The sequence below is a fragment of the Gopherus evgoodei genome, chromosome 21, assembly GCF_007399415.2.
Source record: "Gopherus evgoodei ecotype Sinaloan lineage chromosome 21, rGopEvg1_v1.p, whole genome shotgun sequence".
NCBI lineage: Eukaryota > Metazoa > Chordata > Testudines > Testudinidae > Gopherus > Gopherus evgoodei.
The window spans coordinates 2,727,413-2,751,459 of NC_044342.1; the positions used below are offsets into that span (position 1 = coordinate 2,727,413).

A 24,047-nucleotide genomic window follows, 5' to 3' on the forward strand; every position below is an offset into this window, starting at 1 on the left:
TGGCATTAATATGTTAATCTCTAGGATCAGTTCACCCTGATGTTAAGAGGGCGAGGAAGTTCGATTTGGGCATAGAAGGCTGAGCATTAGCATGAATATTCATAATGGCACTCAGGTCCTATAATAGCGCAACCCACCATGTGAATAGGGAGCTTTTCCATCATTGGACCCTTCAGCTCTATTGTTACCTATCATCAATCTTGGGCATTGAGGAACCTGGACCATCGGCATGTGTCAAGGTTCCTTCCCCACTCGGAACTTCACGCTACAGATGTGGGGACCTGCATGGACACTTCTAAGCTTAATTACCAGCTTAGATCTGGTATCGCTGCCACCACCCACAAGCACTACTTTTCCCCCTGGGTAGTCTTGAGAGACTTCACCAATTACCTGGTGAACCTAGATCCAAACCCCTTGGATCTTAAAACAAGGAGAAATTAACCATCCCCCCTCCTTTCTCCCACCAACTCCTGGTGGATCCAGATCCAACCCCCTTGGATCTAAAAACAAGGAAAAAATCAATCAGGTGTTAAGAGAAAGGCTTTTAATTCGAGAAAAAAAAGGTAAAAGAAAAACCCTCTGGGAGAGATTAGCATACCAGCTACTCTCACAGACAACAGATTCAAAACACAGAGGATGTTCCCCTGGGCAACAACTTTAATACACACAAGAATACTCAAATTTGATAATTCCCTTAATGGTACCAAGATAAGTTACAAAGAAAATAAACATAAACCTATTTATCCCATTCTAAAAGTTACTACATTGATAAGAGGCTGGTTCCTTGATCTTCTTTTCACTCTGGCTGAAACTGAAACTCTAAACAAAGAAAAACTTCCCTCTTTCTTTTGAAATATCTTGCTCCCCCATTAGTTCCTCTGGTCAGGTGCCAGCTAGGCTAGGTGAACTTCTTAACTCTTTACAGGTAAAAGAGGCATTAACCCTTAACTATCTCTTTATGACAGCATGCCTGGGACAGGGATGGTTCTTTGTCTCTTACCGCCAGGTCCAGAAAGAAAGGTGGAGGTATGGAAATCTATGAGCATACGCAAAGAATGATACACAGATACCCCTGATACTGTATTATTCCTATCTGTTTATGTGGCTCAGAGCTTTTCTGACTTTATTATTGATTTTAATAAAAACCTCTAAGTCTTTGCTTTGACCTACACCTTGATGATATTTAATTAGCTGATTTTAGTTCTGTGTTGCCTGATTCTGGAACAAGAACCTGCTGATCCTCAGTTTATTAATCAGGTCAACTGGCAACCAGAACAAGTGTTATTGACCATTGAAAGAATCAGGCAACAAATTAAACCTTGAGCATGTGAGACAGAACTGCCAACCAAGTGCTTGAGAGAGAGTTTGGCATCCACCCTATCCAGTGTCCCATCTCCAGCTGTGGCCATGCCATTGCTTCGGAGCAAGAAGACAACAATACAAACAATCCCACTCCCAAATAGATTTTTTGGGTGGGTCGGAGTCTCTTCCTCACCCCTGCAGGTGAGCAGCTGAAACCCCGAAGTTTTTTAGAAACATTAGATGTGAACCACCAGGGACCTTCAGGGCAGCCAAACCTTTCCTCTCATCTAACTAAAGAGTGGTACAGAATTGAATCAAGAGGACTTTGAGTTTGGAGAGATCCAAAGACAACATAAATTGTGGATTAACCCTAAAGTCTCTGCAGAAGGAAAATCTAGATTGAATATAAAAACATTTGTATTAAAATAACAATATGATTAAATTCTACAAACAATTCTTACATGTAAAAAGAATGTTTAGAGTCAATTGATAATCATACTATTTATTGATTATTGAATTGTTTATTTATTATTGAGGTAACCCATAGGAGCCCCAGTCACAGACCAGGGCCTCATTGTGCTAGGAGCTGCACAAACACAGAAGCAAAAAAGAATCCCAAACAATTTACACATTATATTTTCCAGATTAGATTAAAATGGCGGATTAAGAGTTACAATTTATATTAATGTTGAGACTAGGAATGCAAAATTAATAATTGTGTGCTATGTTAATTCCTAGATTTGATTAAAATATAAAATTAATAACTATATTATAATTTTGATTAAAATAAAAAATACTGAAGATATCCATTCCTATATTTAATTAAAATAAATTAATAACTATATATGCTATCCATTTCTACCTTCAACTTAAATAATAAATGAATAATTATATACTAGAATAGTAGAAGATTAGGGTTGGAAGAGACCTCAGGAGGTCATCTAGTCCTCTTTTGATTAAAATAATAAATTAAAAATTAGACATTTTATTCATTCCTACATGCAGTGAAATTAGTTACTTATTAACATTGATAAGTTAGTAATTAATATTAAATGAAGGCTGTATTGATTTCTATATTTACTTTATATATTAAATTAATATTTAGATATCATGTTAATTTCTAGATTTGATTAAAACCTTGGATTAATAAGTGAACATTGTGATGATTTCCAGATTTGTTAAACATGTTACATTAATAAGTATATAGGATATGAATTCCTATTATGCTCAATATAATGATACAGTCTCATTTTTCATTACCACAGTAATTTTGGAATTATATATTACTTTTTTATATATTTGTTTAAAATATTAAATTATTAAATACATTTTGTACTATTTTTCTGATTTGATTAAAATACTAACTTAATAATGATACATTATATTTTCCAAATGTGGTTAAAATATTAAGCTAACATTTCTATATTTTATTAAAATATTCAGTTAACGATTGCGTATATTTTTAGAGTTGGTTTAAATATGACATTTGTAGTTGTATTTTTTTAACCTCCGGAGCCAATTAAAATATTGAGCTAATAATTCTATATCAGACAAGTTTCCAGAATCAATTGAATATTAGATTAAGAACAATATGTTACACATTTTTCGGGTTAAAATCAAATATTAAAGTAGTAAATATATATTAAATTAATTAATTGATTAGATTGGTAAGATTAAAATAGAAAGAATAGAGATGTTAAATCAATAAAGATATATTTCTGTGTATTTCTAGATTTGATTAAAATAGTCCAACATAAATTCCAGGTCTAGACAAATGTAGAGAAGTATCTGCTCTGATTATCTAAGTGTAGAGAATCTACAACAGATCAGAATCTCTTTTTACAGGTCATCTACAAATGAATTGTAATTTTTCTTTTCTTTTCTTTCTTCTTTATGAAAGGGGGGAGAAGGTCCATCCAAAATGTTTTAAAACATTTTTCTTTCTTTTAAATTTAGATTTTGTCTGTGTATCTAACTGTCTATCCTCACAGTTACTTTTTAAAATATGTATGTCTGTCTGCCTGTCAGTCTGAAATGTAAATTTGCTTTTTGTTGAAGAACAATCATGCAGTATAAGAATGTGACCAATTAACAATTTAGGCATCAGCAACTAATATACCGGCAATTTGAATTGGCTTTTAAACTGGTATAATTAAACCGGTGTGTGGACACACTTATTTTGGTCTCAAAGAAGCTGATTTCAGATTAGCTTAAACCTATTCCTAATTGATTTCAACTAAACCAGAATAATCGGCTTTAAACTGAATTAAGAACATTCACACCACCTTTTACATCCATTTAACTATACTACAACTACACTGGTTGAGGCTGAAATGGGTGAGGCTGTAAAGTATGGTCTCCCCTGTTTTTATTGGGTCATTACTGGGCCGACTGGGAGATGTTTAAGAGCGCTAACCTGCACCAAAGAGGTGATGGGGTTCTCATTTTAAAACAGAGTATCTTTCTCTACCATGTTAATTAGGCATTTTAATTACATGGGTATTGGAATTATTATTATTTATGCACGGTTTTATCAAAACACCACCTTAGCCATAAAATTGCTCTAAACATGCCTATAAAGCTTAAATTATAAGCAAATTACTACATCCAAACAATAACAAAATATTTATAAGTGTTTGATCAAGATCCTTACAAAGAGGCTAATACCTGCTGACCACACGGGAGGTGACCAATATGGTCTAAGCTCTCCTTCTGTACCTTGCTATGGGCAAACTATGGGCACAAGTTCCATCAATGGCTCGGGCACCACTGTTCCCTCAAAATGGGCAATTACTTCCAGGACACTGTTTATGCCCACCACACGCTCCTGATCACCTCACAGCCCCCACAGTCAACTTGCCCGCACCAAACTGGTTGACAGCAGACATGTAGCAGTCAGGAGTCGACAGGTTCCAGAAGGTTATAGCAACCCACTTCTGGACCAGCATGGCAACCCTTACGTTTTCAAAGATTCACAGATTCCAAGGCCAGAAGGGACCATTGTGATAATCTACTCACGCCTCCTGTGTAACATAGGCCACAGAACTCCCCCAAAATAATTCCTGGAGAAGATCTATTAGAAATACCTCCAATCTTGATTTAAAAATTTTCAGTGATGGAGAAACCACCATGACCTTGGTAAATTGTTCCATTGGTTAATTACTATCACCGTTATAAATGTATGATTTATTCCCATTCTGGATTGGTCTGCCATCAACTTCCAGCAATTGTCTTGAGTAAAAGTAAATCTTTGCTAGATTGAAAAGCCCATTATTAAATATTTGTTTGCCATATGGGTACTACTAGACTGTAATCAAGTCACCCCTTAATATTCTCTCTGTTAAATTGAGCTTCTTGAGTTTATCACTATAAGGCATGTTTTCTAATCTTTTAGTCATTCTTGTGACTCTTCTCTGAGCCCTCTCGGATTTAGCAACCTCCTTCTTGAATGGTGGGCACTAGAACTGAACACAGGATTCCAGAAATGGTTGCGCCAGTGTCAAATACAGAGGTCGAGTAACTCCTGGAGAGTCCCCTGCTTATGCATCCCAGGATCACATTAGTCTTTTTGGCCACAGCAACACACTAGGAACTCATGTTCTGCTGACCATCCACAATGACCCCGACATTTTTTTCAGAGTCCCTGCTTCCCAGGGTAGAGCTCCTATCCTGTAAGTATGACCAAAATTCTTTGTTCCTAGATATATACTAGATGTGTGTATCCTGGCATGGGAGGGGCAGGGAAAGCTGCTCAGTAAACTTCAGAAAGGTCACTATCTCTGTGCAAAAGCTCTGGACCCACTGCTGATCATCCCAGGTCCTCATGATGATGTGATCCCATCAGCCTGCGCTTTTGGCCCCTCTCCAGAAAGGCCGATCTACTTAGAAGGCATCAGTGGCTATCCCGAGAATTGTGAGTAGCTTCAGTCAGTTGGAGTCTGCCATGTCTGTGTCATCCTCCGCCCCCAGCAGGTGCCTTCAGTAGATTAGAAAACACTGCTCAAATGTCTCATAGAGGCTCGGCCTGTTTCCTAAAACAGCAGTGAAGGCTTAAGCAGGACAAGCTTTTCAAATGGTGCCTCCTCTGTGTTGCTGGCTGTGGCTGTCGGGAGTGTGCAGACCCAAAAGACGGCTCAAAAGGATGTGTTGAGGAACTGAGACAATTTCCAGTAATGTAGTGCTGGATGGACAGTCAAGTTTTCCCACAGGGTGCCCCAAACAAAGGGGTGGAGTGGTTACAGCTGTGGAGGGCACTAGGAAGCCTTGGGTAAGCTGGTTTGACTCAGGTCTGTTTAATGCAGACACGTGAGCATGGTTGTGAGATCTGGGTCTAATAATTGTAAACTCAGGGTGACTACTCAGTTTGGACGCTCAAGCTCAGGCTTAGAAACACTCAGCCTGTGGACTCGAGTCCCAGACCCAGGCTTGCCGTCTAGACACACCTATTGGGGTTTGTACGTGTACAGACTGTCTGCTGCCTATTGCTGTTGGACTGAAACCTGGCCATTACACAAGTGTCATTCTTCTGAATTGGGGGACTGGCTGGCTCAGGGCTGTTGGGAATAGGGCATGAGGTGTCTCCCTCCTAGGGGACACAGCTCCAATCCAGCCCCAGGGCAGAGAACTAACTGGCTCAGGGGTATGGGGAATGGGATATGAGGCCTCTCTTGTAGAAGGAGCTGGCTCCCATATGGCCCAGGGTAGGGAGCACTGGCTGGCTCAGAGGGACAAAGAATGGGATATGGGGACTTTCCCCTCTAGGGGATTCCAGGCAGGTGACTGGCTGGCACAGAGTGGTAGGGGAAAGAAATAAGGGGCCATTTTTCTAACTATGACTCTGTCATAAGCCTATAATTATCATTGCACCTTGTTTGGTCCCTGCACGAGCGAAACAGCTGACCCTGTGGATGAAAACTCAATCCCAGCTGCACTAAGCAGTTCCCTGGCCAGCAGCCTCAGCAGAGAGGCCAAACACTGAACGGACCATGAGACACAACTCTAAACACTAGCCTTCCCTGAACTTGGGCTGGAACCCAGGTGTCCTGTCTCCCAGCCCCTACCCTGCTCTGACATCAGAGTCTCTGATTAGCTCTTCTGTGCAGACTGCTATTGACTAAAGAGATGTGTCTCCATGGGGGTCTGTGGCTTGTCAGATATTTCTGCTGTGTTTTGGTGCTTTGGAGACAAACTGTTCTGTACACTTGGGCTGGGCTGTAGCTGCCATAGGGTAAAGGATGAGGGTTGTCTCTTTATGTTGGCCTCAGGACTCCCTGCTGCTGGTCACTGTGGGGACCATCCATGCCCTCAGAAGGTCTCCAGCCCTGGAGGATGCCGAGCTGCCCCTGGAGGGAGTGAGAGCAGCTGAGATCAGATGTACTGATCCTTGGGCTGAGGTGCGAAGGAGCAGAGCTCTCTGCAGGGCCATTGGGTGTAATGCTCTCCCCCTCCCTGGCTGGGAGCTGAGGCTGGGTTGTATGCCTCATTGCAGGGCACTTGTCCATTGCACACGGGGAAGGGTATGGGGTGGTGATCCAGGCAGACAGCTTGGCATGGGGCTGGTGGGAGAGGGGCTAGTCAGCGTGGCAGTGACTGTATTGTGTGTGTGACTGTGGTTGTGTGTGGATGGGGTCTAGATTCCCCAAGGGATTTTGGCCCCTGACTATCACTTTAGGCACCTAAACACAAGAATCTGGCCTCACTGGGATTTCTGCCCCCCTCCCCAAATGCTTTAGGTGCCTTAACTCAGTGCCTCAGTTTCCCAATAACAGTTCCCTCCATGCTTGTGTTTCTGCCTCTGAGCATGTGTGCTGCAGCCATGCTCTAGGGGCCAGCCACCTAAGCCCCTGTATGATGCACAAACTGCAGGGGATACAAACGTTCCGCTGCCAAACTCACCTGCAGGACCCAATCTGCTAGGTGTGCTCTGGGCTTGCCTACCAGATCCAGCCCTGCAGGGGAGCCCACACACAGCTGCTGGGAACAGGAGGAGGGAGAAAGAAGGAGCTCCTTCATTTCAGTCCAGACATTAAAATATGCACCTGGGGTGTGGGAAACCATGGATTCAAGTTCCCCTTCCAAGTGAGGGGCAGATGGGGTTTAAACAGGACTCTTTAGCGCGGGCTGTAGCCACTGCGCTATTGGGGGAGGGAGGTCTGCTCAGTCTCTCCTGTTGAAGTTGTTCCACTCTGGCTACACAATTACAGAGTTACTTGGCCAAAGAGCAAGCTTGGGACTGACTCTATATTCTAGTGGTTAGAGCACTCAGGCTGCCTTGGAGAAACCCAGGAGGCAGCCCCCCTGCCCCAATGACCTTTTAATAGTGGCCAGGCTCCAGACTGGAAGACAGGTAACTTTATTACAATATTTAAAAAGAGTAAATGGGACAGCCGGGGGAAACCTAGGCCTATCAATCTGAACGTCAATCCCAGGCAAAATAGTGGACCAGCCGAAATGGGCCTTGATTAATAAAGAATTAAAGGAGGGTAATATAATTTAAGCCAATCAACACTGACTTATAGAAAGTAGATCCTGTCAAGTTAACTGAATATCTTTTTGATGAGATTACAAGTTTGGTTGATACAGGTAATAGTGTTGATGTAATAGACATGGACTTCTGGAAGGCATTTGGTTTGCTACTGTACGATGTTTTGATTAAGAAACTAGATGAATACAAATGAACCTAACACACATGAAACGCATTCAAAACTGGCTCAAAAATGTAATTGTAAGGAGGGAATCATCATAGTGAGAGTGTATTTCCAGAGGGGGTCCCTCAAAGATCAGTCTTGGCCCTACACTTTTAACATTTTCATCAATGACCTGGAAGAGAAAATAAAATCATCATTGATAAAGATTGGGGGAGTGATAAATACTGAAGGGGACAGGTCACAAATTCAGAGCGATCTGGATCGTTTAGTAAATTGGGCACAAACAAACACAATGTGTTTTAATTCAGCTAAATGTAAATGTATACATCTAGGAACAAAGAAGGTAGGCCATATTTACAGGGTGAGGGACTCCATCCTGGGAAGCAGTGACTCTCAAAAATATTTGGGAGCCATAGTAGATAATCAGCCGAATATGAGCTTCCAGTGCGATACTGTGGCCAAAAGGACTAACCAGGGGACTCTCAAGTAGGAACAGAGTGGTTATTTTACTTCTGTATTTGGTAGGGATGGAATATTGTGTGCAGCTCTGGTGCCCACAATTCAATGAGGATGTTGTCAAGTTAGAGAAGGGTCAGAGAAGATCCACAAGAATGATTAAAGGATTGGAAAACCTGTCTTAGAGTGAGAGAATCAAGGAGCTCACTCTATTTAACTTAACAAAGAGAAAATTATGAGGTTACTTGATCATAGTCTATAAGAACTGACCTGGGGAACAAATATTTGAGCTTTTCAATCAATCAGAGAAAAGTGTAACGTGACTCAATGGCTGGAAGTTGACGCTAGGCACATTTAAAGTGGAAATAAAGTGCAAAATTTTAAAAGTGAGCACAATTAACCATTGAACCAACAACTGTGATGGCATCGGACCATTCTTTAAATAAAGATTGGGGGGGTCAGGATTCCTGGGTTCTATCAGAGTTTGGGGGGGGGAGTTTGATGTGTAAGAGCGGGGGCAAGAATGAAAGCCAGTGCTCTTGGATTCCCTCCAACGTGCTGCCTCCCAATCTCATTATTTCCTCTCTTTTCCAGGCGTTGAGCTGATGAATGGTTCAGTAGTCTCACAGTTCACCCTCCTGGACCTGTCCCACTCCCGCCGTCTCCAGCTTTTCCTCTTTGGCCTAGTCTCAGCCTGCTACACGGCCAGCCTGCTGGGCAACCTCCTCATTGTGGTGACCGTGCAGGTGGACCCCGACCTCCTCCAGTCCCCCATGTACTTCTTCCTGGCAAACCTCTCACTCATCGACATGGCCCTCGGCTCAGTGGCTACTCCCAAGATGCTCAGCGACTTGCTGAGCCAGGGCAGCACCATCTCTTATGGAGGCTGCATGGCCCAGCTTTTCTTCCTTCACTTCCTGGGCGGCTCTGAGATGTTCCTCCTCACACTCATGGCCTACGACTGCTACCTGGCCATCTGCCACCCACTGAGCTACACTGAGACCATGCACCGTTACCGCTGCCTGGGCCTCTTGGCAACCTGCTGGGCTGGAGGCTTGCTCCATTCTTCCACCCAGCTGGTGTTGGTGGTGTGGCTGCCATTTTGTGGGCCCAGCAAGCTGGACAATTTCAACTGCGATGTAACTCAGGTGGCCAAGCTAGCCTGCAGTGACACCTACATGATGGTGTCCAACAGTGGCCTGATCTCACTGGTCTGCTTCCTGGTCTTGCTGGGGTGATACGTTGTCATCTTAGTGACCCTCCAAGGATGCTTTGGTGATGAGAGTGGCAGGAAGGCTTTGTCCACCTGTAGTGCCCACCTGATGGTGGTGAGCCTCATCTTTGTGCCCTGCATTTTCGTCTACCTCCGGCCTTTCTCCAGCTCACAGATGGACAAGATGGCCTCCATCTTCTACACCATCATCCCGCCAGTGCTGAACCCCATCATCTACACCCTGAGGAACCAGGAGGTCAAGGAAGCCATGAAGCGACTGAGGACTAGGCTTTGGTTCCCTTGTTGGACATAGAAGTCCAGTGGGAGCAGAGAGAAAGAGTGATTTATTTATCCATTTATTTATTTATTTTACAAGGTTCAGTGTAAATTTTAAACTTGGCATAGGGACTCGTTAAAAAAAACATGCGGTTTTATGAATGTGTTTGGTTTCTTCTTAGGCAGGTGTCAGGGGGAACGGTGACATATTTTTAATGAGGATTTCTGACATATTTGTCATGTGACACTGGGATACTTGCACATTTTGGTTTTAGCATTGGCCTGCTAAGCCCAGGGTTGTGAGTTCAACTCTTGAGGGGGCCGCGTAGGGATCTGGGGCAAAAATCAGTACTTGGTCCTGCTAGTGAAGGCAGGGAGCTGGACTCGATGACCCTCCAGGGTCCCTTCCAGTTCTATGAGATAGATATAGCTCCATATATATATATATTTCACCCTTTGTGTTTCAGTGTCTTCTCAGTGAGTCTCAAAGATGAGTGGGTGGGATATTGTATCTTTTTCAGCAGGATTTGTGAAAAAATTTTCATGTGACATCTGGAGCAATGGAAAAAAATGTATGTGGCTTTTGGACTCGGTGTTTTTGGTGTCGTGCTAAGGTTGGTGGCGGAAGGAAATGATGGGAATGATTTTCACAAGGGATGGTGCAAAATGTCACATATAATAATGGGATCAGTGAGGAATTTTTCATGTGGGCTCAGTGCCTTAATTGGTTTTGGTTTGTTTTTAGGAAGGAGTTGAAGGGTCACAGAGTAATGGTGAGAAAGATTTGCACAAGGTTAGAATCATGGAGTCATACGTGATCCCTTAATGCCTTGAGTTTATTTCATATAGTAGGTTTGGGCAGTTGCGTTTAAGTTGGTGGTGGTGGACAGGGGAATTTGTGAAAAAGATTTTCACGATGATCCATGCATATCCATTCATGCAGCATTCAGCTCCGTGTGTTGGTTTCCACAACGTTGCAGGTTCCCTTCAGCTGGGACCCAGTTGCAGTGCATTGTTGGAAAAGGGTGGGAAAGATTTCCCTGGAGTTGTGTGTGAAATTTCTCACATGGATTCAAGACTCCAGGACTCTCAAAGGAAAAGAAAGCTTTTGGGAAGAACTGGGGAACATGTTCTTCAGGAAGATAAATACAACATTTTTCATATGGCTTCAGAAGTTATTATTTTGGTTTCTCTTTATGAAGGATGTGGGTGTTAGGGGTAAAGGGTGATCTTTTTCCCCACAAGTATCCATGCAAATGTTTCATATGAGCTGGGTGAATAATGGTACTTCCAAATATGAGAGCCAGGACATTTTTTAAAAACCAAACAAAACTTAGTTTAAGTAGAACCGGATTTGAAAATTCAAAAACAAATTTTGGCAAACTGAAAATTTTTTAGTTTGGGTTAAACAAAATATTTAATTCAATCTGAAACATGTTGTCTCCAAGTGTTGTTAAAGGGCCTGATATGTAAAGTAGCTGTTGGGGACAGCGGTTACTGCCTGTATATGGGTTAGAGGGGTGGTTAGGCTACTGATGTGAGAGACCTGAGTTCAATTTCTCTCTCTGCCTGATGAGGAGAAAGGATTTAAATTTGAGTCTCCCATCATACCCTGATCTATGGAATTTTTGGATATGGTGCTTTCTCTAGGTATGTGATTTGATAGCAGCCTTCAACTACCTGAAGGGGGGTTCCAAAGAGGATGGAGCTCGGCTGTTCTCAGTGGTGACAGATGACCGAACAAGGAGTAATGGTCTCAAGTTGTAGTGGAGGAGGTCTAGGTTGGATATTAGGAAACACTATTTCATTAGGAGGGTGGTGAAGCACTGGAATGGGTTACTTAGGGAGGTGGTGGAATCTCCATCCTTAGAGGTTTTTAAGATCAGGCTTGTGTCAAAGTTAGAATCAGGACTCACAATTTGTCAGACCATTCTGTTTTATTAGCGCAGCGCTCCGCCAATAACACTCAGATAATGTGAGCACCATGCAAGACACAAACTATCTTATTTATACAGATAAAAGGGCGAGCACTTAACAAGATAACAAAGGAAGCAGAATCTGATAAGTTTACCTGGGCTAGGCATGCATATCTTATTTCCTTACTAACTATTACCGATCCTCTGTTAATGTTTCGCCATTAGCACCCTTGTTTATGCCTAATGTTTCTTTTCCTGGCACCTGTATTTCAACATTTCTTATTTCTGCTTAAAGGTACATACAACATTTCTTTAATCCATTCTTATTTTTACAATTTAATTCATTCTGCTTTCACACTTGACAAAGCCCTGGCTGGGATGATGTAGTTGGTGTTGGTCCTGCTTTGAGCAAGGGGTTGGACTAGATGACCTCCTGAGGTCTCTTCCAACCCTAATCTTCTAGGATTTTACATACACTGCAATAAAACACCATAGCTGGCTCACATGAGCTGACTCGGGCAAGGCTATAAAATTACTGTGTAGCAGGGGTGGGCAAACTATGGCCTGTGGGCTGGATCTGGCCCCTCAGGGCTTTGGATCCGGCTGGCGGGATTGCCCTTCTCAGAAGTGGCCCCCGGGCGGGGGCCAGAGGGCTCCCCGTGCGTCACCCTTGCCTTCAGCTACTGCCCCCCACAGTTCCCATAGGCCTGAAGCGGTGTGGGGCCGGGGACAGGGAAGGCATCCAGGGACCCTGCCCTGGCCCCGGGGCGCACTGCTACCCCCAGGGAGCCACCTTAGATAAATGGTACCGGGCCAGAGCCGGAACCGCTCGTGCACCTTGCACCCCTCCTGCACCCCAACTCCCTTCCCTGAGCCCCGTCATACACCCTGCATCCCTCCTGCACACAAATCCCCTGCCCCGAGCCCCCTTATATATCCCGAATCCCTGTGCACCCCAACCCCTGCCCTGAGCGCCCTCCCACAGTCCACACACCTGCCCTGATCCCTTTCCTGCACTCCGCATGCCTCCTGCACCCCAACCCCCTTCCCTGAGCCCCCTCATACATCCCACACCCCTCCTGTGCCCCAATCCCTTGCCCTGTGCCCCTTTCTGCATACCACACCCTCTCCAACACCCCACACTCCCTGCCCTGACCCTGCATACAATTTCCCCACCCAGATGTGGCGCTTGGCCCAAAAAGTTTGCCCACCCCTGGTGTCGATGTTTTAACTCGGGCTCTGGGATCTTCCCTTGTCTTCATATCCTTTCTCCTCCTGAAAAATGCACGATATGTGAATTTGACACAAATCGGTGAATAGTTTTGGACAATTTCTGCCCCTCCCCACCAACCCTCCAGAACTTAGACAACATTCACAAAATAGCCAGAAAAGGAGCTGAGTATCCTACTACTTAGAAAGGAGATGGCTCCTTCTCTGACTGTATAGTATGGTGCCCTGAAAAGTGCCTTTTTCAGTGAATTTACCAGTTGCCAAAATTCTTTTGCCCAGCTCTGTTCAGAACCCATCAGTGTTTTGGTTTTTTTATGATGGAAGAGTTGGGAGCTGGTTTGAGGGTGCTGGGTAGGATGGAGCAAGTTAAAAACAATTTAATGGGAATGGTGCAAAAATATTCATGACTTATGTGTATCCATCCTTGCCTCCATCCACCTTCCAGTCCCCTGTCTTGTTTATCTCTGTACAGTTTTTTGGAGGGTGGGTTTTAACGGCTTTATTTGAAACATGTCAGTGTATAAAGTAAGACGTACTGTAAATAGTTTATTTCAATACTTTTTAAGATTAATAAATGAATACACACACACATATCTGAGTGTGGAAATTTGCACATTCATATTACTGAGCATGGCTAGAGTATCTTCACTTGCAAATCAGGTTACAGAGGGTGTTATCTCCTTAGCCAGCTGTGTAGCTTGTCCCTTTCCAAAGGCTGGTGCACATGGAGGATAAAAGCCTACAATTACTATTTCCTGAGGGAATTGCTCCTTTAGCTGAAGTGGGAGTGGGTCATGCAAAGGTACTGCAGGCCCAAGCTCAAGCTCAGATGATGTCCCTGTTATGGATGCAAGCGTAATACTGTCATTCTCCATTCATAGCTAAAATCTTCAAAGCTACTTACAGATATACGAATCCAATTTCCATTAATTTGAAGGGGCATCCAAAGCTTTGACAATCTACAACAACACTGCACCTTCTACCTAGGGCAAGATGGGTATTTCCAAAGCTGTTTTAAAGGTGAGGAAACTGAGGCACAAGCAGGGAAATGGCATTGTCACTCAATAAGTCAATGGAAGACCCAGGAATAGAACCTTGGAGGAGTTCTGACTCCCAGCCCTGCCCACTCTGACCTGTCAGCCCCCACTACCCTCATAGACCTGGGGATAGAACCAGGAGTCCTGGCTCCCCTTCCTCCCACCCCTGCTGTAACCACTAGTTCTTACTCCCTTTCCAGAGCCAGGGATAGAACCCAGGACTCCTGACTCCTGCCACTCTAACGCACTTCTCTCCCAGAGCTAGGGACAGAACCCAGCAGTCCTAAACTCAGGGAAACCTTCTGTTTAATGAGGTCACCTAGGATCACCAAGGTTTTGTCCCAGTTCCAGGCCATTTAGCCAGTTGGTCAGCTCCTCCTTGTCATGTACATAGTACCTGGGCCCCAGCTGCCCCTGTGCTGGGATCCAGAGTGGTGTCTCTGTTGGGTTGGGCAGTTATTGCTCTATATCCCAGCCTGCCACCCCACTCCCTGCAGCACAGTGCCCCTTTCCCCCCCTGCCCCGAGCACCACGCTGGGGTATTGAGGCAGCATGAGCAGAGTGCCCTCTACTGACCCCCCATCCTCCTTCCTGCAGCAGAGCGCCCCCTAGCAGTGTAATGGGGCATTGCAGCTCTGCCAGGATCTAGGGGATGCTGTGCTGCAGGGAGCAGGGCAGAGGGCTCAGTAAGGGCGGTCTCTCCTCAGAATGAGCACTGACTCCAGAGCCACCTCGGGGTGCTAAAGGGAGCTGTGCTGGAGTCATCAGAGACCATCTGATGATTGCTTTGGAGGGGCATTAAGTTAGATCCAGTGTCCTCGTTAAAGTCTGTTTTCTTTGTGGTTAGCAGCAGGAGGAGAAAATGCAGAAAACACAATTCTTGTTATCATTTATTAATTCACAAAGCTCCACAGAGTGCCAATTGGTAACTGAGGCCATACCCTCAAAGGTACTTAAGTGCCTAACTGAAACCAATGGGAATTAGGCACCTCCATGCCTCTGAGGAGACGGGCCTAAGTCTATCTGCATTTCCAATCTTAAATTGCTGTGTAGCCACTTTCCACATGGTCACTGTTGTCCAGTTGCCCCACTCCAAGTGAGCCATCCCCAAGTGGTGTTGCTGTGTGGCTGTTAACCAGCTTCCCAGCCCCACAGCTGTCTGCATCCCAGCACTGAGAGAGCCAACCCTGTGCAGCATTGTTGCACAGCTCTTACCCGGTTGCCCCACCCCAGAGCTGGCTTTACCCCAGCAGGTGCATGAAGCTTTAAGGCCAAGGCACTAACCTGCAGAACAACAGCAAAATGGCAAGCCACTCATAGAGGCCCTTGAGTCACTTCTCTGCTCTCACTTGCTTGCCCCACAGCTGCCTCATGGCTCTCTTCATCTCTGTGTTCCTCAGGGTATAAATCAGTGGGTTGAGCAGGGGTGTCACCACTGTGGCCAGCAGCGACACCACCTTGTCAGCCGGGATGGTGGAGAAGGGCCGAGTGTAGATGAAGATGCAAGGTCCAAAAAAGATGGCCACCACCATCAGATGGGCCATGCAGGTAGACAGGGCCTTGCGCCTGCCCTCAGCAGAGCGGCGCCACAGGGAGGCCAAGATGTCCCCATAGAAGACCAGCAACACCAGGAAGCAGCCCAGGGAGAGGGCCTCGGTGTTGGACACCACCAGGATCTCCATTAGAGACGTGTCAGTGCAGGCAATGCCTAGCAGTGGGGCTACATCACAGAAATAGCGGTCGATGCGGTTGGGGCCATAGTAGGGCAATGTGGCAGCCAGTAGGATCTGTACCAAAGAGTGGGCCAGGGCCCCCATCCAGGAGCCAGCCACCAGCCCGGCACAAATGCGGCAGACCATGATGGTCGTGTAGTGCAGAGGCTGGCAGATGGCCACGTAGCGGTCGTAGGTCGTGGTGGTGAGGAGGAATATCTCGGTGCAGCCCAAGAAGTGCAGGAAGAAGAGTTGGCCCAGACACTCACCTAGTGCTTAGAGAGATAGAGGCTAGATAAAGGAATTGATTAATGGGTAGAGAGATCCTTCATGCATCTATCCATCTGCATACTTCCATCATTCCATCCATCCACCCACATCTACCCAGTTATCTATCCTTTCATCCATCTACATATATCCATTCGTTCATTCGTCTATATCTATCCATCCATCCATCTGCAACCATCCAGTCATTCATACACTATTTTCCTTACTTCCTGCATTTAAACTTCACCCTCACCCTTTTAATACAAATATATACACACACAGAGCTAAGTTTGGTATCTTACAGAGTGAAATTTGCTGAATCCATGGTGCTGAGATGGCAATTTCTTTCCACTGCAGAAATCTGCAATACAGATAAAGATTTTGCTTTTCGAGAATGAATGCTTAAGTAATTAAAGCATTTACTATCCTACATTAATTAATATCAGGGCTTAGTCAACCCTGAAGTTGCAGAAGAGCAAATAGCCACCAACACTGACAGATAGATCGATCGATAGATGAACAGCTCCTAAACGCTATCATTGCAGTTATCAATAATGAACAACTAGCAATTATGTGCAGCGAAAAAAAAACTCTGCGTAATCACTAAAGATTTCAATTGGAGTAACATAAGCTATGATCTAAATAATAAGATGGATGAACTAGAGTGCCTTGTGATAAAGGAGGATTTTGATATAATAGGCATCACAGAAACCTGTAGATTGAGAGCAATCAATGGGACACAATCATTCTGGGGTACAAAATATATCGGAAGGATAGAACAGGTCGGGTGGGGGCGTGGGGGGAGTGGCACTATATGTGAAAGAAAATGTAGATTCAAATGAAGTAAAAATCTTAAGTGAATCCACATGTTCCATAGAATTTCTATGGATAGAAATTTCATGCTCTAATAAAAATATAACATTAGGGTTCTATTATTGACCACCTGACCAGGACAGTAATAGTGACGATGAAATGCTAAGGGAAATTAGAGAGGCTATCGAAATTAAGAACCCAATAATAGTGGGGGATTTCAATTATCCCCATATTGACTGGGAACATTTCACTTCAGGATGAAATGCAGAAATAAAATTTCTGGATACTTTAAATGACTGCTTCATGGAGCAGCTGGTACTGGAACCCACAAGGGGAGAGACAACTCTAGCTTTAATCCTGAGTGGAGCGCAGGAGCTGGTCCAAGAGGTAACTATAGCAGGACCGCTTGCAAATAGTGACCATAACACAATAGCATTCAACATTCCTGTGGTGGGAAGAACATCTCAACGGTCCAACACTGTGGCATTTAATTTCAAAAGGGGGAACTATGCAAAAATGAGGGGGTTAGTTAAACAGAAGTTAAAAGGTACAGTGACTAAAGTGAAATCACTGCAAGCTGCATCGGCGCTTTTTAAAGACACCATAATAGAGGCCCAACTTTAATGTATACCCCAGATTAAGAAACACAGTAAAATAACTAAAAAAGAGCCACCATGGCTTAACCACCATGTAAAAGAAGCAGTGAGAGATAAAAAGACTTCCTTTAAAAAGTGGATGTCAAATCCTAGTGAGGCAAATAGAAAGGAGCATAAACACTGCCAACTTAAGTGCAAGAGTGTAATAAGAAAAGCCAAAGAGGAGTTTGAAGAACAGCTAGCCAAAAACTCCAAAGGTAATAACAAAATGTTTTTTAAGTCCATCAGAAGCAGGAAGCCTGCTAAACAACCAGTGGGGCCCCTTGATGATTGAGATACAAAAGGAGCGCTTTAAGACGATAAAGTCATTGCGGAGAAACTAAACGGATTCTTTGCTTCAGTCTTCATGGCTGAGGATGTTAGGAAGATTCCCAAACCTGACCTGGCTTTTGTAGGTGAAAAATCTGAGGAACTGTCACAGATTGAAGTGTCACTAGAGGAATTTGGAATTTGGAATTTTGGAATTGATAAATTCAACATTAACAAGTCACCGGGACCAGATGGCATTCACCCAAGAGTTGTGAAAGAACTCAAATGTGAAGTTGCAGAACTATTAACTATGATTTGTAACCTGTTCTTTAAATCAGCTTCGGTACCCAATATCTATCTATCGTGCTTTAAAAGAGCCAATTTAAAATGTGCAAACAGAATAAAATCCAGACCAGTGATCGATCGATTGATCTAATCTATCTATCTATCATGCTTTAAAAAGGCCAATTGCACAATGCTGAAAATAATCATAAGTCAAATCAGCTGGGAGAAAGAATGAATATTAAAAAATGTGACCGATCACAGGGTATGGTTTAAGAATATTTTACTAAATGCCCAAAAGACCACAAGCTCATAACTGAAACAGAAGTCCACAGTCATGATAAAATAAAAGCCTGGCTTACAGGGGAAGCACAAGCAACTTAAAAAAAAATAATAACTCCCTCACTGAAAAGCAACTATATATGATAAAAATTTTACCTGTGTATTTGACACAGGTGCTGCTGCTGGAATACGGTGTCCAGTTCTGGTGCCAACAAGTTGAGAAAATTGGAGGGGGTTCAGAGAAGAGCCATGAGAAGGATCAATGTTTGGAAAACATGCCTGAGATACAAGGAGAGAGAGTGAGCAAGCGTGAGAGAGGGGTATGGTGAGACATAGATGGGTTTATATGAGGTTCTACCCAGCAATTTAGTTGCTTTTAGCTTCTCCAGAGGTAAGCAGGCTGGGTGAAGATAGAAGGAGATTTAACCCGTTGTATGCCAGTGGATCTGGTAATATCCTGATGGAAGAAGCAGCCATGGGCTCTTTCCACTGATGTGCAGGTAGAAGATTTTCAGAACAGCACAAGTCAAATTCTCTCTCTCCCAAGGGTGATGTGCTGGCTGAGCTATTTCACGTGGGTGAGATTAGCATGCAAGGCTGGACTCCCCCGAAGGTTTGCACACCAGCACTGAGTTTAGAAATGCTGATCACAAACAATAACACACCCCACAGTTCACTAGGGTTTTTAAGCTGGATTGTATTATGCTTAATAGAGGAGCAAGACATCTTTGCATTGATTAGATGTGAGGGCATTGAGCCAAGGAGGAGAGCTGAGTCATCTTGAATCCCAGGCCCCTGCTTTAACCCACTAGACTACACTCTTCTCCAATAGCTGCACATAGAACCCAGGAGTCCTGACTTCCAGCCCCCTTCCTCTAACCCACTAGATCCTGCTCTTCTCCCAACCCACAGCTGTGGGGGTGGGGATAGAACCCAGGAGTCCTGACTCTCATTCCGTAAGGAGAATTTGAATAGAATAGAAAAGAATTATTAAAGTGTCAAGAGGAATTAGACCCAAAGAGATATGTTTCCTGAAACATAAGTACTGCTGGTACTATAACAGTCCTTAGTGCTGGGGAGAGGGACTAGAAATCTGGACTCATGGGAGGGAAGTGTGGCCTAGTGGTTGGGGAGGTAGAGTTGATCTAATTTCTCTGAGTCTCATTGTTCCATCTCTGAAATGGGATTAATAATAAAACTGGCCGGGAATTTTCGGTTAGTTGGGGTTTCTTACAGTTACTGTAATACAAATATTCATAACAACATTTGAGGTGCAAAATCAGAGGACTTTCACTTTAGCACATGTCTGTATGCAATCTTAAGTAATATTTTACTCCTACTTTAAGAATCCTTCATGCTGATGAAGGTCAAAATCCAAAGAGTTGGGTGGCTGAATCTTTAAATCAGAGATCTTTTCTTCAAAGTGTATGTCAGACTTTGGAGTTATATAGCAATGTGTTGGCATCGATCCATCACTCAACAGAAGGGGCATGAAGCAGTGAATCTTTAATAGAGGCAGATTTCCTCCCCTCTGTGTGTCAGATGTCTGAGTAAAATATGTGATGAGAAAAACAACTGAACAACAACAAAAAAACAAGTGAACAAACAGGGTGGGTTCTTGCAGGGGGGTGGATGGGAAGATGTGGATCAAGGGCAGGGCCTCAAGGTAAGGGGTGGAGTGGGGGGAGGGTCTTGGGGCAGAGTGGGTATGGAGCACCCACCAGGAAAAATAAAAGTCAGCACGTTGTGGTCCTGCCAATCTATACAATGGCATCAGGCATTATTTAACACTTGCTTTTGTGACTGCTGGGTTTTCCAAGGGGCCCAAGGGAACTGAGAGTGGCCAGTGCTAATTTTGGCTGGGAATTTCAAGGAATCATAAGGGATTATATTGAATTTGGACATCTAATTTCCTTTGGCTCCTTGAAAATCCCAAGCATGTGTGAGTTATTCCAGTCATCCCCTCTAATGGGTCTGGCCTTGCAATGGCCATCACTGAATGCCATCAGCCATTGTGTTGCTGTCATAAACAGATAGTTAAGGGTTAATAGAACAGGAGTACTTCATGTCTCTTTTGCCTGTAAAGGGTTAACAAGATCAGTGAGCCTGGCTGTTACCTGACCAGAGGACCAATCAGGGGGCAGGATACTTTCAAATCTTGAGGGAGGGAAGTCTGTGTGTGTGCGTTAGTGTTGGTTGTTGTTCACTCTGGGGGCTCAGAGGGACCAGATGTGCAACCAGGTTTCTCTCCAAGTCTTAGCTGTGAGCAGTGTCCTTGAATGGGGCCAGTGTCTTATCTTTAGACTGAGCTTGCTAGCTATTTTTTTCAGTTAATTCGTTCTGTTCTTTTCCTTCTCCCCTTCTTCGCTTCTTTTAGCCTACAAAGGAAACTTCCACTCTTCATTCATACACCATTTCCCAACAATGAACACTTAAACATTGCCATTATACAGTACATTAGTCTTATTATTCAATGTATGCCACATATACCCTTCCATTGAAATAACTTTATTACAGAGCTTTGGAGCAACAAGCCAGGACAAGCACACCCACTTTGAGAAGTCCACTCAATACAACCTCTGGTGTCCAATAGCTTCCCACCACCCCCAGCCCTCTGGCTAGAAATCTGAGGTAGCCAGAAGGATCCCATGTGGAATATGGGGAGTGGGTTAACTTTTCATGTCCTTGCTTCCAACGACTGTTTGTACACAAATTTTAACAACAATTTTTCAGTTAAATTGATTTGGCCAATGAAGTTTCTTTTTCTTACTTAAACAAATGTATTAGACTTTAGTATATCACATTTTCCTGATTTATCCAAACACTTTGTATTCCAAGATGAATAAAACAAGTATCTGCATTTTAATGTAACCCTTCTGTTTGATTTTAAATTAGACTATCCTATGAAAATATTAAACACAACAATTCTGGCCACGAGACAAACACCACAAGACAGGACATAGAACACAAAAATTCCTATTGTGCCAGTAAATGCATGGTACATTGAATGCTGTTCAGCTGGCATCCGTTTTCTCTGATTATCTGAAAGATAAAAAAACAGAGGTCTACCCTTCTGGGCAGTCAATCATCGCTTAAAATATACAAATACTCTTATTGATTTCAGGCAAAACACGGGAACTATCCCATATTTTCTAATATTTGTTTCATAGGCAGCCCAAGTTTCAGTGGCTTCTATGTTATCAGTTAGATAATTTGCATTAATAGAGATGCTTTCTGGTTTGCTTCTGGATCCAAAGCTATCCACAGCTTAAAGACTCTTACTTAAGAGGGACACAATAGTTTTTACCAGAATTTTGATTGCCTTTTACTTTTAACTCCTGCTTTCAAACACTGAAAGAAAACACCGCTACTTATAGTGGCCCCTTAGAGCCTAATAGAGTTTCAATCACATAGCACTGTATACATTATTTAGTTAATTCGACTAAATTGTTCATAGCCAAATGATTGCAATCAAATAATTTCTTGCCTGGATTTATTTATAAAACATTTCAAAGACACCAAGAACTTTCCTCTTTAGCATTTTTACAAAGTTCAGGTGCTGTTCCCTCCAGCAACTACAGAGTTAACTTCTCACTCTTTTCTTAAATCACTTGCTTGTCTCCCAACAGCCACTTTTATCAACTCAAATCACCGTTTCAAGTATTGTCCTGGGTATTTGAAATCCCCATGCTTATACTTACTTACTCCTTCCTTCCACTATGCCCTCAAAATTTTCCAACCTGTTTTCCAATCTCTCTATCTGTTGCCTACCCGCTTGAGACTGATCCTGCTTTCCTTGCTGATCCGCCCCTTCTATGGGCACTGGCTTGTTCCACTACCAGTTTAGCTAGGATGGTGGGATTCTCAACTAGACCCCACTCTCCCTGGTCTCTTCCCTTAAACATTCTTACTCACAAGGCTACCCAAGTCCTCCCTCATGAGGCTTGCCACCTCGGCAAAAACGCATGGCCCATTGGCATGTAACTATTCAATTTCCTCTTATAGCAAACACACTGCTGTTACGGCATATGCTGAGCACAAATGGTTAAATTTTGACAAGTCCCTGAAGGACCTGTACTTGTTTAGCCAGGGCTTCCTTTTCTGCCTGGAAGTCCTGTCTCAAGGCCTGCAACTTGCCCTGGGCGTAGGTTTGCATTGATTCCTGGTTCATGATCTGTGCTTTTAATTGCTCAATTCTAGTTAACAAGTACACATCTCTTCCCTTTTCTCCAACTTCTCTATTGCCAGTCCTGCTACGACTGGGGATAGATCCACCTGCCACTCTTCCCGGTCAACCAGGGTGAAGAGAGGAATGCTAAACCCCTCTCCAGTTCTCAAACTTACTGTGGCTAAGAGTGGGCACACCTTTACTCATGCAATCCTTAACATATAACACCAACAGTACTAAGCAAAGCAAACATAAAATAACAAGGGTAAAACAAATAGATGGTGTAAATTCTGCAGGGCTCCCCCCTTCTCAATTGCTCACCAAACTGTGACAAATTTCTGTTATCAAGCTATTCCTTGTGTCAGGTGATCAGGCTGACACTACAGGATCGTTGGGGGAAGATAAAGAAAACACACCATATAACTGAATTTTAAAGCTTCATTCATAAAATAATAAAACAACAACAGAGAGTGTTGGGAATGCTCCGTCATCACTCAGGAACATTAATGCCCCAAGTCCTAAGCCACTTTCATACTCACACCCGTACGCCCAGACTGGCCACGTCTGTGTATAATGTTCAGAGAAGGTGGAGATGTGGATGGGAAATTATCCTGTATACAGCTTGTCCAGAATATCCAACATGCTTTCGTCTTGGGAGGGCTGTTCTTTTACATCCTGGATCTCCTGCAGCGTCTCTTTCAGAGATTCCAGTCCAGGTTGGCTGCCTGTGGCTTCTTCAGTGTCACCAAGCCACACCAGCTTCAGGGTCGCAAAGGCACACTGTTGGATCTCACTGGACAGTTAAGCTTTGCAAATGTTATCTCAGTTCTGTAACTCGTATAGCCATTGGTTTGCCTCTATCTATATTTTTTTTTACAGCCAGCTGGGGCCAAAAGCAGTTTTTCTTTGTACTTAGCAAGGTCTGCGTTGATTCTTGACTTTGAACGCAAAGTAACTTTCTTTTTATCTCTGGGCCAAGCTGAATTTCAAATTAACCCATTCCTTTCCTCAATAGACAAATTGCTCTCACTGTGTCAGAGGCTTTTTTTTTTGGTGATTAAAAGCTCAAAAGCTCTTCTTAGATGTTTGATCTTATCTAGATTGAAGGTACCTTCTAGTGGGCATTGTTTAGATGGATTTTCACATGTATAAAGATTCCAATTGTCTAAATACCTGCAGGTTGTAGAACCATAATGTACATACATGTAATATGCTGGGGTACCCTTAGGGGGTGAGACGGAATGCTTAGACTGTCTCCCACCCATTTTCCAATCACACACACAGAGACGATGCCCTGTCCTTGCTAGTGGCACATAAAATAAGGATATCTCCCTACATGGTATTTACACAGGAGAGGCTAACGAGGATGGCCACGATCCTCCTACATCTCCCTTCAGCAAAAGGTGTGGGCTAGTCTCAGGGAGACGGCACTGCTTACTCTTGTTGCATCCAGTGAGATGATCAGACTGTCAGTAGCCCACATGGAAAGGAAAGGGGAGGGACGATGGGTTCACACGCTCCTAGACCCAGGTAGCTTCCTC

General features: G+C 43.7%; 1 protein-coding gene and 1 pseudogene across 1 annotated transcript; one reads left to right on the forward strand and one right to left on the reverse strand.

The window, feature by feature from the left end:
* The first annotated feature begins 8,901 nt into the window (after positions 1-8,901).
* Positions 8,902-9,931, forward strand: LOC115638427 (annotated as a pseudogene).
* Positions 9,932-14,780: 4,849 nt separating this feature from the next.
* Positions 14,781-16,169, reverse strand: LOC115638428 (olfactory receptor 1509-like). The gene is made up of 3 exons (XM_030540004.1): positions 16,142-16,169; positions 15,427-16,058; positions 14,781-14,852 (listed from the first exon to the last, which is right to left on the reverse strand). The coding sequence occupies exons 1-3, from the start codon at positions 16,167-16,169 to the stop codon at positions 14,781-14,783; spliced, it is 732 nt and encodes a 243-aa protein (XP_030395864.1).
* Positions 16,170-24,047: the final 7,878 nt, after the last annotated feature.

Bases quoted from the DNA above. Each gene is read 5' to 3' on its own strand.
- LOC115638428 (XM_030540004.1), bottom strand. From the start codon at position 16,169: ATGTGGGTGGATGGATGGAATGATGGAA. The intron at 16,059-16,141 runs GTATGCAGATGG...TCTAAGCACTAG, and splicing joins GGATGGATGGAATGATGGAA to GTGAGTGTCTGGGCCAACTC. The intron at 14,853-15,426 runs GTGAGAGCAGAG...AGCAATCATCAG, and splicing joins GGCAGCTGTGGGGCAAGCAA to ATGGTCTCTGATGACTCCAG.